Raw genomic sequence first — 18,292 nt, 5'->3', positions numbered from 1 at the left:
CTCCCAGCATTAATGCTTTCATTAACTGAGCCTGCATCTGCCTAAAACATACCTCCTTGTACAATCATGTAGCATGTAGTGTTAATTATTTGGTAATATTGTGATTATGACTGGGTAATGCTCAGTTAGAAATCCCTGAGGTCAGACAGACCTGCTTGACTCAATGTAAGAGATGACAGTCACCTTCAGTCTTGCTGTGGAGGCCCAATCTGAAGTCTCTCCATCACTGCAATCCAGTGGTAAAGGTCATGATGGACTTGGGCATCTTTGCTGGCAAAACTGTCCTTATTTGAGGTGAAAGCAATTGTCTTACAAAACCAGGTGGTTTGCATCTGTTTTCTGGTCTCATAGATAGATGTAAAGAATCACAAGCACAACAGTCTGAAAGATAGTATTTTACCTTTGTTTCAAACAGTTTCATACACTTTTCTCAAGTGACTAAGCCATCAGTAGAATTCTCTTCTATCACATCAAAACTGAAGCAGGAGTATGAGGAAGGGGTACGTTAGTCTTGTGTCCAAAAGTGTCAGACATAATTTGAACTCCTTCTGGTGGAAGTATAAATTGATAACAAGAATAAAAATTTTAAAATTACCAAATCTCTTTCTTACTATAAACAGTGCTGCCTTTAAATCTATATGTATATGACATTATAAAAACTGTCATATATATAAGTCAACAGCATTCAAAATGGACTGAATGCACACCAGAAATGGTACAGTACAGCTGGGAGTTATTGAGGGTGCAGTGTTCTGGTTATGCCAGTTGGGTTATGGGTTTTCTTATTGTCTTAGTATCCTTTGGGAGCTACCTGGACTTATCTCCTTTCTGGCAGGCAGCCCATGAAGTTAGAGCTGCTTCTGCTTCTCCACCCTTTTCTCCCCATGTGTCAGCTGTGGCTACAGGTGAAGACACATTTTTCAAAACCAAAAAGGCCACTTAAAACTAAGGTACTGAGCTGGTGTTTGTCATTCATTACAAGTCAAATTTTATTCCAGGATGCTGTAACAAAGCTTTTTCTCTTTATGTTGCTCTTTGGTTTTCAGGTGATTTTGCTCTATTGATAAGGATAACAGGCAAGATGTATTTTGTTCATCTGCAGTCCTCAAAATCTGATTGTTTTGTCTTTGCTTCCTCCTAAGCAGCATAGCCATGAGCTTGAACCACCTTATTTTTTTTTCCTAGGTTCTTGTAGGCATTCACCACTGCAACTGGTTATTTGGAGATTTAATTTCCATGAGTGGTCTGTGTGTGTCCATATGGGCCTTCCTTACCATGTCTTTAGCCTATTGACCAATAACTATATAATATATAGAGTGTGTAATTTTATGATAATTATAACGTGTCTAAGTGACTGACCCAGAACACAATGTTGCCAACATTTTTGGTGTCCCGTCCCCTGCTATGGAGAAAAACTTAATAGAGATCTGGAATGATTCCTGCCCTGACCCATATTCAGATCTGCATGTGCTACCCACCACATGGATGAAGCTTTCTTCTGCTAAGGGCACTTTGCCAGGGCCAGCTCACAACTGGAGGCGAGGAAGTGAAAGGCGCAAGAAGGGAAACAGAAGGAAAGTTTCCACACAGACACACAACAAACAAGCGGAGCTGAGTAGCATGCCTTTTAAGGCACAGAGTGTTAACTATAATTGTTATATTGTGTTTAGATTCCACAGTGATAGGCACCTTGGAAAAATCCTAAAATAGACACGGTACAGAATTTTATTAGTTTGTTTTTGGGGTTTTTTTTGAGGCAAATTGTAGTGCATGCAAAACCACAAGTTTGGGCTGTTATTCCCGGGAATCTGGGGGGGAACACCTCAGCAGCTGATTCCGGTATCATAGCATGGTTTCCAGGGATGCTGAGGATACTGAACTGAAAATGGAGGTGGACAAAATGAATGGGTAGCTGAGAGAGGTGTCTTGTCCAAGCAGGCAGCAAGTATTATGCTTGAGTTCTGTCTGTTTAGCAAAATATATGTTCAGCTGGAGTATGTTTTCTTCTTGAGACAGTATCATATGTACTTCTTCTGCAGAGAGCAATGGAAAGTTGTGGTGTAATTCAGCAAGATGTAGTCAGGCTTTTCTGTTTTTCCTGAAAGGGATTACATTTTCCTCAGAGCAATACCACAAGCATCAGTCAGACTTTGGCCAATTGGTGCCTTTGGATCATACACATATCTTTGTCAGCAATTGGTGGACAGATAGGCTGTGAGATCATACAGATATGTTCCAAGAAAGCAACAGGGTATTAGCTGAGGACTTGGAAGGGGGAGTGAGGAAGAGGAGCTTATGGCCAAAAACAATACCTATAAATGTTCCTTGTGCTGCTATATAGACATAAGGCAGAAATGGATGAGCTATGTGTTGTAGCAGTAGAAAAGAAGTTTAGCATTGTGAACGTGTGCTGAAACATGAGGGTTTGATAGAAAATGAGGGAAAGGAAGATGAAATTTTACAGGAAGGTTCAATGCAGTGGTAGGCAGGTCATGTGATGCTCAACTGCAGGATTTTTCTGCTTATGAAGAGCAACCATCTCAGTGAGATCCAGATTAATGTTCTTGTCTAATACAAACAGGGTTATAATCAGCCTTGCAGTTAGGGAGCCCATTAATTATATGATAATGGGAATCAGGCAAGGTCCTGAGGAATGGGGCCAGGTGCTCAGTGCCTCTTGGTGATTTGCTTTTCCCTCTTTCTTCCTCAGCTAGTGTCAGACAACTGAATAAGCTTTCCTAATCCATTTTGGTGAAGTATGGGACCAGTTCTTTTCAAAGAATCTTCAACCTCTTGGGAGAGGGAGGTTGACTGTGTTTTACAGGAGGGGGTTTTGTTTATTTTTAAGTTGAACTTTAAGAGCCCTGGGAGGCACCTGTGATTCTATGACATCCCCATCATCTGAGGGGAGCTAATGCAAACTTGCACAGCTTTTCAATATATAAAATCTGTGCCTGGAGTCTCAGGTACCACAAATGACTTCAAGTATCTCCCTTTTAATCTTACATTTTGCATATCAAAGAAAGATAAGACAGGACCTTAAATATTTTCAAAAAATATTTTTTATAACACCTAATCCAGTCCAGCACTGCAGAGGCCTTTTTTCCTCCCCTTGTTTTCAAGCAAAGTGAGGAAATACTTTAAAGAAGAAAATACTATATAAATAACATATGTGTCTTGAGGGGAAGGATCAGATCAAACTAGCACCACAGCACTCAACTTTTGAAAATGCAATATTCTAAAACTGAGGGAATTTGTTGGAAAAGAGCATGAAATGAAAAAGCAGACGGCACATGATTGATGTTAAAATGGAAAGTGTACTCAATTTTTAAAATAATGCCACAAAAGAAACATGAATGCCTGTGTCTCATAACCAGAAAGGAGAGTCTGTGCTCAGCCTTTCCCATCTTTAGGGAAGGGAAAAGATCAATCTCAGCAGTACCACAAAATTGCAGGCTGTGCCTTGTGTCACCTTTCTTCTTACCCCTACTCCTGTTTTACTTTGTTGGGTGGGATCACATGTATTTCTAACTGTGGCACATTTGTATGGCTGGTAAACCTGCAGAGATGTTGCATGTAACTATGAAAAGGTGACATTAGAAGTGGCTTATGATACTGGGAAAGTTACAATGTCCACACACACAAAAAAAAGTAACAGAAAAACCAGCACATTGATACAAATGATGTGATACGATGGAGACATGTGGTTTCTGTAAAAGAAAATCATGTGTTCCTCTGCTAAGATGTTTTGAGCATGTCAGGAAAATCACAGACTTTAAAATCAGTTGAAATTTATTTGGTCTATAAAAAAAGCCTTTGGCAAAGCTTCTCACAGAGAAGCTGCCAAATAAATTAAGCGATGTGATGTACTGTGGCAAATTAGAAATTCACCAAGAGACAGTAAAACAAAGGGTAGGAAGGAATTAGCAATTTTAAGCATGACAAAAGGCTAACAGAGGGGTGTTCCATTACTAAAAGTGGAATTGTGCATATTTTAACAAATGTGATGTATACAGAGTGATGACTGTGGGTAAGAGAATTATAGATGGTACAACCTTATGTGCATGAATCGAGATTAAAAAAGGCAAAGCTTGAAAGGGAACAAAAGGAGGCTGGCTGCCTGAGAAACAAGGGGGGAAATTAAGTTATTGTTGACAAATAGAAGGTACTGTACCTTGGAAACCAGAGTCTAATAATGCACCTGGCTGTCGGATATAATGAACTGTAACTGCTCAGGAAAAATATCTGGATATTGTTGTAGACAGTTCAATGAAAACCTTTTCTTGGCATGCACAGCAGTGGTTAAAAAGCACATTAGATATTTGAGTGTCTGGAGAATAAAACAAAAATAACACTGAAAATGTAACAATGTTATTATTCGCATATGGTATGCTGCCACTTCTGGTTACTGCATTAGAAAACACATATGAGAAATAAGAAGGGACTTTAAAAGCTGGAAGTGAAAATTATTAGTGGGATGGCAAGAAAGGACTGCCTTTGAAGAATGAAGCTGAAAAGAATGGGACTGCCAGGAGGGTGAGAGAGGTGTGATCAGAATAGTGCCTGATAGAGAAGATGAACTGAATGGCCTCTTTTTTTTTTTCTTTCTTGTGAGAATGAGGAGGCAGCAAGACAAACTGAGAAAAAAAAAAAATTAAAAATTTTGACCAATACGTAACATGTACCCAAGTCCTCAAACAAGGCCTAAAGTTTGTGAGGACACCATAATTCTGTTGAAAATTACTGCATGTGTCGTAGCAAGCACACACTGGAAAAAAACTGCAAAACTACAAAGTATCATTTGAGACTGGGCAGGCTGTAGGGTTAGAATAAAGATGATACAAGTCCTTTCCCCAGTCAAGAAGAACATCCCTGGTTAAAGGAAATAAACTCCGAAGCCAGAAGCCCTTAAGTGGTTCTGGCATAAGTCAAACAGTAGTTTTATGGGATTTTGAAAGAAGCATTGTGTATGAGCAGGTTGTGCACTGTGGTTTGTTGCAGTGTAATTCAGAGAGATCCAAATCTGGCAGCAGCTGAGCTCAGACTGGCACTTTGGGGAAAACCTGCCAGCTGCACTCTTGTCTCCTGCCTGTGGTTCTTGCAGGAAGAGCCTATTTGAGTCTAAAGAAGACATCTGATGGTTTGGGTAGCATTAGCACAGTCTAAGAGCCATTCTCTGCCTCGTGGAGGGAGCAGGCAGTTTTTTGGACTGTAATATTGCATCCCCTAAATCTCCCCTGTGGCTTTCTGTGTAGCTCTACAGGGTTTCTTGTTTTTTATTTTGTAGCAAGTAGTTGCTGCCTTGACTTTTCCCCCAAATGGCAGAGAATGGCAATTCTTGGCTGTTTTAGCTGCCTTTGAATCAGAAAACAAGAGATAGTTTTTCTTGTAGAGGGATTTTAGCTTAGTTTTAGTATTCAGATTTTTAAATTAATGTTATTTATTTTTGAAAATAAAATAAAAGTTAAAGTCTTCTGGCAGGAAGAGATTTTGGACATTGTGGGGCTAAGTCTTTGGCTTAATGTTTTTTAAATTTTTTCTTTTTCTGGGTCTAAAATTTTTCCTTTCAATACTCAAAATATTTGTGTTTGAACTCTGTCATTCCTTGGCTGTGAGTTAGAAATGTTCTTTATTTTAGAATATATCCATTGGTGATGAAGTTACTGTCTATGGGCAGGAGAAAAAAATTAAAATCAAATGAATCAGTGGCTCCTATTTTCATCCATTCTCAAAAGATATTGCAGGGGTGGCATGCCATACTCCTGGGGAGAGAGAGAAGGTGGGCTCCCACACAGGCTCTGTTACCTGCCTGCAGCAGTGACAGCCTTCTGAAGGCATCGTATTGATGACTGGTTGTGATAAAGGCCTCTGGAAGACATGCTTAAACACATAGGCAGGGAAATGCTGATTGAAGGGGATCCTGGAGAGAAACCCTGGCACACAGAATCTGTGGGTGTGAGAGATAAAGTTGCCATGGTGAGGGTGCTTGCTGCCCTCAGTACATCTTGATGTTCTCTGTGAACAGCGCTCACACACTGCTGTACTCACAGACCATCCTGCGTCCAGTAGTGTAGACAAACAGTCTGGTTGCCATTTTCATTGTAACCTACTAATGTTTAGAGTTTATTGTGCTGCTATTCTGTAAGGTTGCCTTAAATCTGTGTTAGATTAGCATTAGCTTCTTTTTTGTCATTGTCAGGTGCAATGATGAGATTCCAGAATTGCTTAGTCTGTAAATGGCACGCTTAGACAGTATTGAGAATGCCATTCTGGCCAAGAGAAATTCTCTCTTGCTGTCTGTCTAGCACATCCAGAGCCACCAGAGAACCACTGAATGAAAAGTTACACAGCATTGGTGAAATGTCTCTTCACTGAATGCAAAAAGTACAAAAAGAGGGACATCCCCCAGCTTCACATTTCAGCAGACCTGAGTCAAGCGTCTGTGTAGAGCTGGAAATCCTGGATCTGAGCTTGTGACACAGTTCCCCTTGCAACATAGGAAATCAGTCAGGCCGAGTCTACCACTGTGGGAAGCTTCAGCTTGAATTCTGACAGAGCCTTGTTTAGGAAACACTGCTGTTACCCCGGAGCTCTGCAGTCTCTGTACCAGGACCCTCAGGATCTAGATCTCAGCTCTGCAGGAGGCTGGAAGGTGCTGAAAGTCTAAGCTAAAGCTATGTTTTCCAAGCTCCCTTGTGTAGATCTGCAGCCCTCAGGGCTTTTGGACTCCCAGGCTGGAGCAGCAAGCCTTGGATCCCTGGCACAGCTGGCTGCTTCTGAGCCAACCCCAGGGAGCAGGGGGAAAGAAGAATGCCACTCACTGGGGTAGGAGAATCACACCTTGTTTGCCAAGAGTTCATCAAACCTCTCCATGTTTCAGGTGAAATATTTTGCATTCAACAAATTGCCATTTTCCAACAAAAATCTGTCTCACTGAAATGTTTCCAACCAACTTGAGTCACAAGTGAAAGCGAATGTGTGGAGCTGAGCTGTTGCCAGTGTGCCCTGATCACATGTTCATCCATTAGTAAGGAACAAATGTATGTATTTGCCAGCCTTTTTGCAGGGAGTAGCCTGGAGTGCTGCTGTCAGGATGTAAAATTTATTTGTGAAGCCATAGCAAAAAGATTTTTAACAGCCCTGCTGCTATTATGCTGGGCTCAGTTATTCCCTCTCTTTAATGACTACTGTATGAAGCAAGAAATTGTATAATTATATGTATGTAGCTTATATAGTTTAATGTGTGTGTCTGTTCATATAGTATGTGAGCCATTACATATGGACGGATGGAGTTCCCTCTAAAAGGTAATTGGGATCGAGCCTGAGGATAACAGGCATTGTATTCATTCTGGAGCATGCAGGCTCTATGACAAAGAGCCTGCAGTCAAAATATGAGGACAGTAAGATTAACTGTGATCCTTAATTGACTGATAAACTAGAATAAATGGCAGACACCATCTCTCATGTTTCTATTGTATCATAAAAGAGCTGTTTATTTTCTAGTAGAATTAATTTGCAGCAAACTGTTTCAATAGCTCCTTGGTATTGCCAGGTGCTGTGTTTTTACTCTAATGATACATAAATCAGTGATGGACATTGCTGTGCTGGTTGGGCTGGGTTTTTTTCCTGGGTTGCTCTGAGCAGTTTTTTATTAGTTAGGTTTCACAGAGTGATGTTTGTTTTTTAATCAAGAAAGCTATTAGTTATAGCTTGGAAGTCTTTATACACTGACAGGTCACCAGGATCTGATTGTAAGGACTGTTTGATCCAAAGCAGACTTCATCGTTTCCAAGCTGCAGAAACAGATGTTCCTGATTTTTTTTGTTTTTACTTGAGTCTGATGTTTGCGTTCTTTGACTTATGTGAAAGAATCCTACTGTTGTTGGGGTCTGACTTTCCAAGTGCTCAGAAGGAAGAGTTCACTCATTAGTTAATATTTTCTTTTTTTTTTTTTTTTTCCTTTTTTTAACAGTGTGAGAAATGCAGAGTTGAAATTTCTGCAATTCTGCTACTCTGCTTGGCTTAATACATGCTTTTATCTTTCACCTCTTGAACCAGGTTCATCAGCACCAAGACAGGGGTGAGACCTTCCAATGCCAGCTATGCCCTTTTACCTCCTCCCGCCACTTCAGCCTGAAACTCCACATGCGCTGCCATCAACATTTCCTCAGGACAGAGTCTAAAGTGAAGGAGGAAATGCCAGAAACTGAGGTGAAGGGGTCACCACAGCTAAACAGTGACTCCTGCCCAGGACCACAGAGGGAAGGAGCGGGGCCTGACCTCACAGGATCAGCATCTGTATCCAAAACACCCGATGTGGCTGGGCAGCCTGGTGGGGGGGTTCCACCTTTGCTGGTGAAAGAAGAGCCCAAAGACGACACTGGTGCCTCAGCTGCACCTTTTGCTCTTAGCACTGTTGACAGAGCCCCAAACAACACAAAACTGAAAGACTCCTCTGACTTCGTGGCCAATACAGCATCAGCACTATTCAGCCAAGACATCTCTGTCAAGATGGCATCAGATTTTCTTATGAAGCTGTCAGGTAATTGAGCAGCAGCGTTGGCTGCTCCTTTATGGGCTAGGAGATACTTTGTCTTGGTTTTGCTAAGTCAAAGAATTGCTAGGAGCAAAACATTGTAGCTTCTTAACTTATAATTTCTTGTTTCTTTTGATAGCAGAGGTGTATGGTGGAGGGCAGAGGGGAAGCAGTGAGAGGAGAGAGGGATTTTGCTGTTTAATTGCTGGGATTAGGAGTGAGAACTGTTTATCCAGGGTTTCACATTCATTAGTGTTTACCTTGGCAAGTCTTTTGTGGCACATTTTCCAGGCATGCTGAATACCTGTAGCTCTAGTTTGAAATTGCTGAGGGTCACCCAAGTGCCCAGCATATTCAAAAAATCAGTTCTTAAGTTCTCTGCCTTTACCCACTTATTACAAAGGACTAATAAAGTATTGGTCACCTTCTTTTCCAAGTACTATTTGAGACCTACATAGTAAATGCATGTGAATATTACTGCATTTGGGTTTTGTTGCTAACACTTTTAAAAGAAGAGTAGTCCTAGAGATTCATGTAAGCTTTTAAGAATTATTATTTTAATTTAAATCCATATCTAATGCCAAACATATGTTTAGTGTTTTTTCACTGTCAGATTATTGCTGTAAGAAGGATATTCATGTGTGAAACTGAAGTGTAGGATGTGTTCAGGGTGGATCTGTTATATTTTATGTGCTCTTTTATTGATTTGACTGAATACTTCAGAACAGTTGATATGCTGGGGAGGTGTTCAATGCCAAATGTTTTTGAAATTGGCCTTGAATTTTTGAAGAGAAAGAAGTCAGGAAAAATGTCACTCAAGGAGCTTCTGTTTCACATGGAGATCTCGGTCCCCGTGGGAAGTTTTAGGCTTTGGAGATAGAAGATAATCTTTACAACAGAAAATAATTAGTTAGCTTTCTCCTTTAAATGGAAAGTAAGTTGTATTTGAGCAGATTTTATTGTCAGGTAAACTAAGGAATTGGCTCTGTCTTAATGCCCAGCCTTGGTGAAACCACAGCCATTTGTTTATGAAAATCTTTCTCTCCTCATCTTCCCAGATCTTTATACCTCTGGGAGTACAGTACTGTGAGGAATTGAGTAGAAAGGGTTAATACAAAAATTCAAGATTGGGGCTTCATGGAGCCAGCGAGGAAAAGAGAAAATAGCTGAGGGCAAGCAGGAGGTGAATTGGGCTGGCACAAATGGTTTGCTGTGTTGGACCTCCCCCTGAAAAAATATTAAATAGTCTGTCAATATAAAATATTACTCTGACTGACAGAAAGTGGGCAGGATGAGTCTGTTTGGATTTGCTTGTACATTTCTTTACTTGAGTTTCAAATTTGGACTCGATATGAAATCTATCTTACGCTGTCCAACAGCTGTCCCACACATGTTGCTGTTTTGATGTCGATTTTAAATTCGGGTTGCTGCGCACGAAGATGCTCTGCACATCAGCAGGGCTGGCCTGGGGAGGGTGGTGCTCATGGTGGCTGCATGTAGCAGGAATGAGAGCAGAGTGCAGGAGAGGGGAAAAACCTGAAAGCTGAGAGAACATGCAACAATTTGGTGTGTGGCTTTTCATGTAGCAGTTGATGGAAAGCTGTTCACAGTTTGGCAGACGGTCATGTTTTCAGTGTCTGCTCTATTGGCATCAGAGAAAGGATACAAATGTACATTATTCATGCAAAAGGCCTATGCAGTTATTTTATGGTGACTTACTAAAGGTCTTGAAACCTGACTTGTATGCACTGTTACCTAGCAACATGTTATAAAGTCGCTGGGGGAGTAAGATGTATCTGTAATTTTGTATGTGTGCATATTTGGATTAAAATGTACTGCCAGTCACCAAGTTTGCTACACAGGAAGAGCAATGTCAGAAGGAAGGGAATTTCTTTTCTTCTGAGATTTATATTGTGTTACATACATTTGGTTCATGCTTTCCTCTATACAAAGTGCATAAATTTAGAGTAGAAGTAGTTCTCTTTTAGCCTGTTGGCTGAGAATTAGCTGCAGTTTTGATGGTTCAGCTCTGCTGAACAAAGTTCCTTTGAGTGATTTCTTCATTACGACAGTCTTGTTAGGCCCATCAGAGCTTCAATTATTTGCCCTACCATTCCAATGATATAAATCTTTTGACATCTCAAATTGTATATGCCAATTGTAACAGCCAACACAGATTTTTCGAGACCAAATTATGTCAAAACAATCTAATTTTCTTCTCTGACAGGCCTTGTGGCTAGGAAAGAAGCAGTAGATAGATATATAGACTTTTAGAATTTGGCATTTATTGTTATTGAATATTGATGTTCTAAATGAACATTTATTTTTGCTTGCCAATGTATTTTACTCCTCTTCTTGCTTGGTGTCAATCTGTACACCTCCAGTTTCATGGGAAACTTGTTGAAGTCCATCCATCATATCCACATCTGTCCAGTTTAGAGACAAAGGTGTCACATGTGACAGTGTCAAATGCTTGGCACAAGTCTGCTCTGCCCCTGTCCACCAGTGCTGTAGCCTCACCATAAAAAGCCACCAAATTTATCAGGCATGATTTGCCCCTGGTGAAGCCACATTGGCTGTCACCAACCACCTCTTTGTTTTCCATGTGCCTTAGCATAGTTTTCAGAATGGAAACTGGAGATTATATTAAATAATGGAGGATGGAGATTATATTAAATAATCATAAAATCATTGTAATTAGGACAAAAAGTAGCAGGATTGTATCGCTGTAAGGTTTAGGTATTAGGAAAATCTTTCCCAAGCTGAGGTATTTATACCTCTAGGATAGTTTGGCTGGAGAGATTGTGGCATCTCTGCCACTGGGGAAATGCAAAAACAGCTGCCTGTCAGATATGGCTGGTCACATATTAAGCAGTAAGATGGACTAAATGTGTGTATCACAATCAGTGGACCATAGGATGTCATAAGCAGTGGCAAGAAATGTTATCTGAACAAAAACAAGCAGCAGGCTGCAGAGATGCAAAGTGGGGGAAAATTTACAGATGTTCAAAGTTAGACCTGATGTGGAGCGGGCCAGAGATGAATTACGGTGACATTGCTCAAAACAGCCATTCAGGTTTTTTTCAGAAAGGCTCAGGGGAGCTTTAGATTTAAAGAGATTGAGAAATACTGGTGTGGGTGACCTTTTCAAGATCACTTCATGCCAAATTCTGTGCCACTACTTGCCAGAAAGATCTTTACTTACGAGTTTTATGAAATAAGGCATAACACAAATCACCAAATGTAAATCTAAAAATTAGAACAAATCTTCATTTTTTTTCCCCCTAGATTCAATTCTCTATGTCCTAGTTTAAGGTAGGAGAGGATTTTAAATTCACAAGAAATTTAAAAGATTTCTCTGAAACTTTATTCAGATTTTTTTGTAAAGATAATTAGCAGATGACTCAACACATAAAGAGAAGAATATTTAAGCATGTTTTTGCCTTCAAATCTTGCTCCTCTGATTTCAGTAGGTCTGCTTGTACACTTCAAATTTTTCCAGTATTTTGCTGTATCAATGCTTTGTCAGAATGTTTTCCTCCCCCAGTCCATTAATTTCATGTTTAAACTTTATAACACATTCATATCTTAATTTAAAGAGTATTTAATTTTTCTGTTTCAAAGGTTTCAGTGACAGACATTATACAGCACATCTCTTTAAATACTGCTGTCCTTCCACCCACTTTTCAGGCTTGGGTGGGTTTGGGGATTTTTTTGGGTTTTTTTTATTTTGGGTTTGGGGTTTTTTTGGGGGGTAGGTGAGTTTGGTTTGGTTTTTTTGGTTTGGTTTTTTTGGGGGTTTGGTTTTTTTGTTTTGTTTTTTTGGTTTTTTTTTGGTTTTTTTTGGGTTTTTTTTTCATAATAAAAAATTCTTTAACAACGATCCAAACTACAATGGCCAGGGTACCCTAGTGATGTTATTACTGTGCCTACATTATGTGCTGCAGTAACTTTTAACATTTGGAAATAAATGAATCCCAGCAAAATGAATGGAACTCTTGCACTATTGCTCTCCATGGGATTCTGTGTGGAAACAGTAATTGGTACACATCCTTCATTGCTGGCCTCTCTCCCCCACCTCTCTGCGTTTAAACAAGTGCATTGCTCCAGCAAGCAGCTCTCTTCATCTTGTGGAGTGGTATCAAGTGTGCCCTGCCTCTGCTGTTCTTTTTATGTTCCCCCAAGTTACTTGCATGGAAAACCTTAAAAAAAACAGGAGGAAGGAGCTAAAATGCTGAGGGTTTGGGGCTGGCCGTGTTAAACCAATTAGAAACTGCTTTCTCTCATTTTGTCTTATCTGCTGTCACTGTCGTGCGAAGAGTCAAGACTTAATTTTGGGAAATAAAGCCACCATGGGACTTTGGTGACCATCCAAAATATTTGGGCTTTTCATTCTTGTTTTTATTAGCTGATTCCAGTGATGGAATAATGAGAGAGTAAATCATCAGACAGCTACATACAGCATATTAGTAGATAAGCTAAGTAATCACTTAGGTTATTTGTTCTGTTTGGCTCATGAAAATTACTGCATTCCTTAAAGGTAACACAAGTAACTTGAAATGTTTTATCATTTGCCATTGACTGTACTGATCTGGCTGGCTTGAACTCTTCAAACAGCTATTTTTTAATAAAATAAAAGTATATCCAATTAAATTGCCATAATTGATGTATTTGAGTAACAAGTTCCAAAGAAAAAACATGCTGTCTAAATTTGGGATTCTGACATCGTTTATGTCAGAATGTAAAATTTCAATTAGAATATGTAAGTGCACAGGACTGACAATTATCGAGCCATGTCCTTAATTTAAAAATACCATCAATTCCATGATGCTGCTGTCAGTGTAAATATCCCTGATGTCATCAAGTTCTCTCTTTGAAGTCTCTCCACATTCACATTTTCCTAGTTTCCACATAGACCTTTAGTTTGAAGTAAAATTCTGATGTGCAATAGCACATCTACTTAAAACCTGGGCAAACAAAATCTTGTTCTAATCTTTGCTACTGATATATCTTCACCCTTGTAATCTCTTTTCAGCAATTACTTATCTTGCATCTGCAATTTTGCAGCATCCTTAAAATCACACCCATCGTGTTTTACATCTTTAAGGAATAGATAAAATTTAGCAGGATAGAGCAGTGTAGTCTCTGGTCTAATTCAGCAATTTAAAATGTAGAATAACAAATTCATTTTTTTGTGCACTTAGTCCAGTACAACTTAAAAGAAGCCAGCAATATTATCCTGAACCAGGTCTGTGCTTACAATTTAATGTCTATACAAACTCTTACATTTGGAGTATAGGACTGGGCTAGGCTGATGGCTTTTTGCTTCCCTGAATACACCATTATTCTGGGCAGAAGTCCGAGCTCATGAGCCTTTCTCTTGCATCCATCCAAAACAGGGTTTGAAAACACTGTTAGTTCAATCATCTCTGATTGTTTGTTTTGGTTTTTGTTTTGTTAAACAAATATAAAGGTCAGTCTGGTGGTGTTTCTCTCTTCTGATTTTGCTCCTTTGTAGAAAGAAGACATTCCCATATTGCAAGTAATTCTCTCTTATCAGCAACAAATGCTTCCTTGCTCCTTTCACTGCTCCCCTCTCTTTTCTCCAGTGTCCTCACAACCTTACCTGTTCTGCTGCTGTTTTGGTTTTTACCTGGAAAGGAGGAAATGGTCTTGGCAGATGCTACAGCCTTGTTTAGCCTGTGGGACTTTGGCTGCATAACAAACATCTTGGGGTGCTGGGAGGGATGTGTGGTTCTGCACCTGCCTTAGCAGTTTGCCTGATTCCTCCATTCCACTTGGACTAGAACACTGTGAAATTTTGAGGGCACAGTAGCAGGACTGGTCATTCTCCTTTGCTATGTCTCATTGTGCTTGACTCCAGCTTTCTAAACACAGAGCAGCTTTAAAGATCAGTTTAGTTAGCTGGCCTTTCTCAACTTATGCTTGCAGTTTTTAATGTACTTAAGCAATATGGCTTGGAAGGCCTCATATTTTAAGTGGTATCCTGAAGCCCAGGGGTGTCAAATTGTGGTTTCATTGTGTTTATGATTGTCTATTCTGCCATTGCACTGCTTTGGTAAAAAGAAACGTTGTAATGCTGAGCACCCTTGAGTCACGAGTAGCTTTTTCATTGATAATGCCCATTCTGTGCTTTATAGCCCTGTAGGATAGTTTATTTGGTCTAGGGCAGAGGAGAGGGCTTTAAAATTCAGGTGTAATTGACTGAGAATTCCTAGAAGGGCTAGGTAGCATGAAGTGCTCTGGGACATCTTAATACTCCAGGGCAAGAGGCACTAAAAGGAAATGATAGACCAGCTAGACTGTCCTGCCAGAAGAACAGTATTTCTCCTTTTGGGCCACTTGCAGTGTATGCAGCCTCTATGTTTAATAAGATGAACATAATTTATCAGACCAATTGGATTTTAGTCTGGAGATTCTCCAACAGGTTCCAATTCCATAGATTTTTCTTGCAAAGCAATTAGCTCACTGGGGGCTGCTTCTGCGGTGTTTGTGCTCCTTTCTCAGTTCTTGAATCAAATCATCAAATATAAGCCATGGTCTCCATGCAGAATGCCAATTCCTACCTAGACACTTCAATTGCCAGAGAGTAAAATAGTAGATGACCCATGTCACACCCTTTATTGACCACAGCTGCCTTCAGGGTGATGTGATGTGCACTGCCATGGGACTGTGTCCTCCAAATACTGCAGAACTGATCCAAGGCCCTTGGTTCATTTTAACCACCACATCTCAGAGTTTACCATCTGGGATGGAAGGAAGGATCATCTTAGTTCCTTTCAACTCAGACTCTATGGATGCTTTTTTTCATTACTTTTTTTTGTGGCAGAATTTTGTTGTGGATTCTGTTTTTTCCTTTATGTTTTTCTCTCAGATGGAGCAGTGACCAACTTCTTGCTGATTGTGACTTGTAACATTGAGCTTCAGTTGGAAGCAATCAGCCCATTTTTCCTCTTTCAGTTATAAACATTTTGAGCATTTAGAAATCCTCTTAAGTGGACTGATGGAGTTAGCAGCTTCTACCAGAGTGTTTCAGATTAGTGGCAGATGCCCAAAGCTTTTCTTGTGGCATTTGGCAGTTTCAGGAAAGTGTTACAACTTTCATCATCTACTTTTGCCAAATGGCTCAAATGGTTCCAGTTGCCAGGAAGATAAAAATCAGCAGTCTGGAATATTCTTTGATCTGTGTTTTTTCTGGATATGGAATGGAACAAATGGAGCATTATCCACTGTGCTTGAGAGATTCCTGCCTGTTGGTTTCATTTGCTACGTGGGTTTGTTTTGTTTCTTCACCGTGCATTTCAAAATTAAATTGCTGGGGTTTTTTTAATTCAGTCTGCAGACAACACATCCTTCATTCTGTTCTCACTGCTGTTCAGAATGAATGTAAATTAAATACAAATTAGGATATGTGTGTGTATCTATTTTTGTATGAAGATAGAAGATACTCTCCCTTCTGGGGAGTAATAATTTTGTCATTCAAATATACTTTAATAATCTTCAACATATTCTTTTTCATTCTTGTCTAGTTCTAATTTTTTTAAGGATTCCTCAGTCATGAGATTTGTAAAAACTGGTCATAGTAAACTTTTATTTGCAACATTTTTTTCTTACATCTGTTTATTGTTTTCCCTAAAATGACTAGTAGATGCATCACCCTTGCTATTAGCCATGTGTTAGTAATTTTGTCCATAGTTGTGGATGCAAGATGGGGCAGAGACAAGAGTGGTGAGGACTTTTGTTGTTTAGAGGGTCTTTTTTGTGTTGTGGAATTTCTTCCCTTCTAGCTTTAATGTATGGATCTAATAAATGAGACAACCTTTTTTATTTGTCCTTCTGTTTTAGGCTTCATTTACATTAAAATCTGCTTTAGTATATTTCAAGAAGGGGTAAAAACCCTGTTAATTTTAGTAATTGGCTTGAAACTGACCCAGTAGTTGCTTGATTTTGTTTTTGTTTTCAGGAGGAAGAAAAATGAGGCTAATAACTCTTCTATTTTTGTGATTTATCTACAATTTAAATGTTTGGTTTTTAGAAAACATCATCAGTTCAAGGAATGTGCTGCCAGATAATTAAAGAAATATGACTCTACTTCTTTCCTAATTTATTAATTCCTTCTTCTGTCCAAAACAAAGCAGCTAGAGTAGGCAGAATCAGTGACATAGGTAAGAGCAACAGTCTGGGATTCTTTTCCTTCATGTAATACTGCCAAAGGCGCACCTTCAGGGCTTCCTCTGGGTTGGGGGACCCTGACTGTTTTCTTTTTCTCATTGGTGAAGTATTGTAAACACACAGAATATACATATCTCATGAAGAGCTCATTTAGATTGTGTCTGATGCTGTGCTGGTAGATTTGTTATCAACATGGTTTTGTTTATCATTGTTACCCTGGATGATGGCTCAGAAGTGTGAGGAGGTAGTGGCTCCTGGCAGCACATGCTGTCACTGCAGGAGTGATCACATGTGGGGTAGGGATAGAAAGAGAAAGGTGTACAGAGGAAAGGAGGGAAACTTGATTCATTCTGGATCTGTCACTTCTTGGGATCAGTCAGGTTGGAAAAGACCTCTGAGATCATCTGGTCCAATCCATGACCAAACATCCCCTTGTCAACTAGACCATGGCACTGAATGCCACATCCAGTCTTTCCTTAAACACCTCTCTGGGCAGCCCATTCCAGTGTGTAATCACTCCTTCTGGAAGAAATTCTTCCTAATGTCCAACTTAAACTTCCCTTGGTGCAGCTTGGGACTATTTCCCCTTATCCTGTTGCTGGCTATCTGGGACAAGAGACCTCCACATGGCTACAGCCTCCTTTCAGGGAATAGTAGAGTGATAGTGACCCCTGGGCCTCCTTTTTTCCAGGCTAAACACCCCCAGCTTCCTCAGCCACTTTTCATAAAACTTGTGCTCCAGACCCATCACCAGCTCTGTTGCCCTTCTCTGGACTCACTCCAGCACCTCAGTGTTCTTCCTGAATTGAGGGGCCAAGGACTGGACTATTGCTACACTATGTAAACTCTTATGTGACCTACCTTGAATTTTTTGGTCCTCTGAGCTATTACAACTTGTCTTCATCTTAGTAGGGTTTGAGGGTACCCTGGGATGACGAGTATGGAGGCACCACCTTACACCGGCCCTTGAACTGGGTCAAATTGGCTGCTGACTTTTGCCTTGGTGATAAGAGGGGTTAAAAAGTGCTAATTTCTTTCAAAAGCATTCCTTTTGATCCTTTTTCTTGTGGTAGGATAATGCAATAAGCATGTCTCACTGCATACTATAGCACCTAACTCTTGTAATAAGTTCCTTGCTTAAGTCTGTGATATTATATGAATTCTGTTACATTTTTTTGTTTATGGAAGTTTTTGCCATGGTATATGGTTGCAAACTTACACTGATCTATGCAAGTTTAATGTAACCTCTATTTTAAATGGTGGAAGAGTGTAGGCTCACCCAACCTGTAGTGCTTGCTCTACCTGGCTTGTTTTCTGCCCTGGTTCATGGCAGAGACAAGCCTGGGTCCACAGGTTAATGGTTGTTCTCAGTGGGTTGTCTTTACCTCTTCACATGGACTCATGCTCCCTTTATTTTCTGGGACAAATTTGAATTAATACCTTTTTGAAAGGAATAAATTCAAAAGACCTTTTCTTTCCCCAATGTTCTCTGAAAGTTCAGGCAGACTGCTCTCTCTCAGATCCTGGTGGAGATATTTTTCATATCAGCAAAGCAGCTGGAGT

At 39.9% G+C, this 18,292-nt stretch overlaps 1 protein-coding gene across 5 annotated transcripts in view; it reads left to right on the top strand.

Moving 5' to 3' along the window:
* The window catches only part of ZNF827 (zinc finger protein 827), a 116,697-nt gene that overhangs the window by 47,022 nt on the left and 51,383 nt on the right, over window positions 1-18,292 (top strand). For all 5 annotated transcript variants that reach the window (XR_015772688.1, XM_088056618.1, XM_088056619.1 and 2 more), the window contains one exon: window positions 8,059-8,542. Coding sequence is in view for 4 of the 5 variants with exons in the window: in XM_088056618.1 (XP_087912744.1) it covers window positions 8,059-8,542 (484 nt within the window). In the remaining variant the exon portion in view is untranslated. The remainder of the gene's footprint in view (window positions 1-8,058; window positions 8,543-18,292) is intronic.

This window comes from Pseudopodoces humilis, chromosome 6 (assembly GCF_049639895.1).
Source record: "Pseudopodoces humilis isolate 2021_Gansu_Grassland_sample_001 chromosome 6, ASM4963989v1, whole genome shotgun sequence".
NCBI classification, from domain to species: Eukaryota; Metazoa; Chordata; class Aves; order Passeriformes; family Paridae; genus Pseudopodoces; species Pseudopodoces humilis.
Note: the sequence above shows the minus strand (reverse complement) of the source record. Positions and strands in the feature narration are given on the sequence as shown.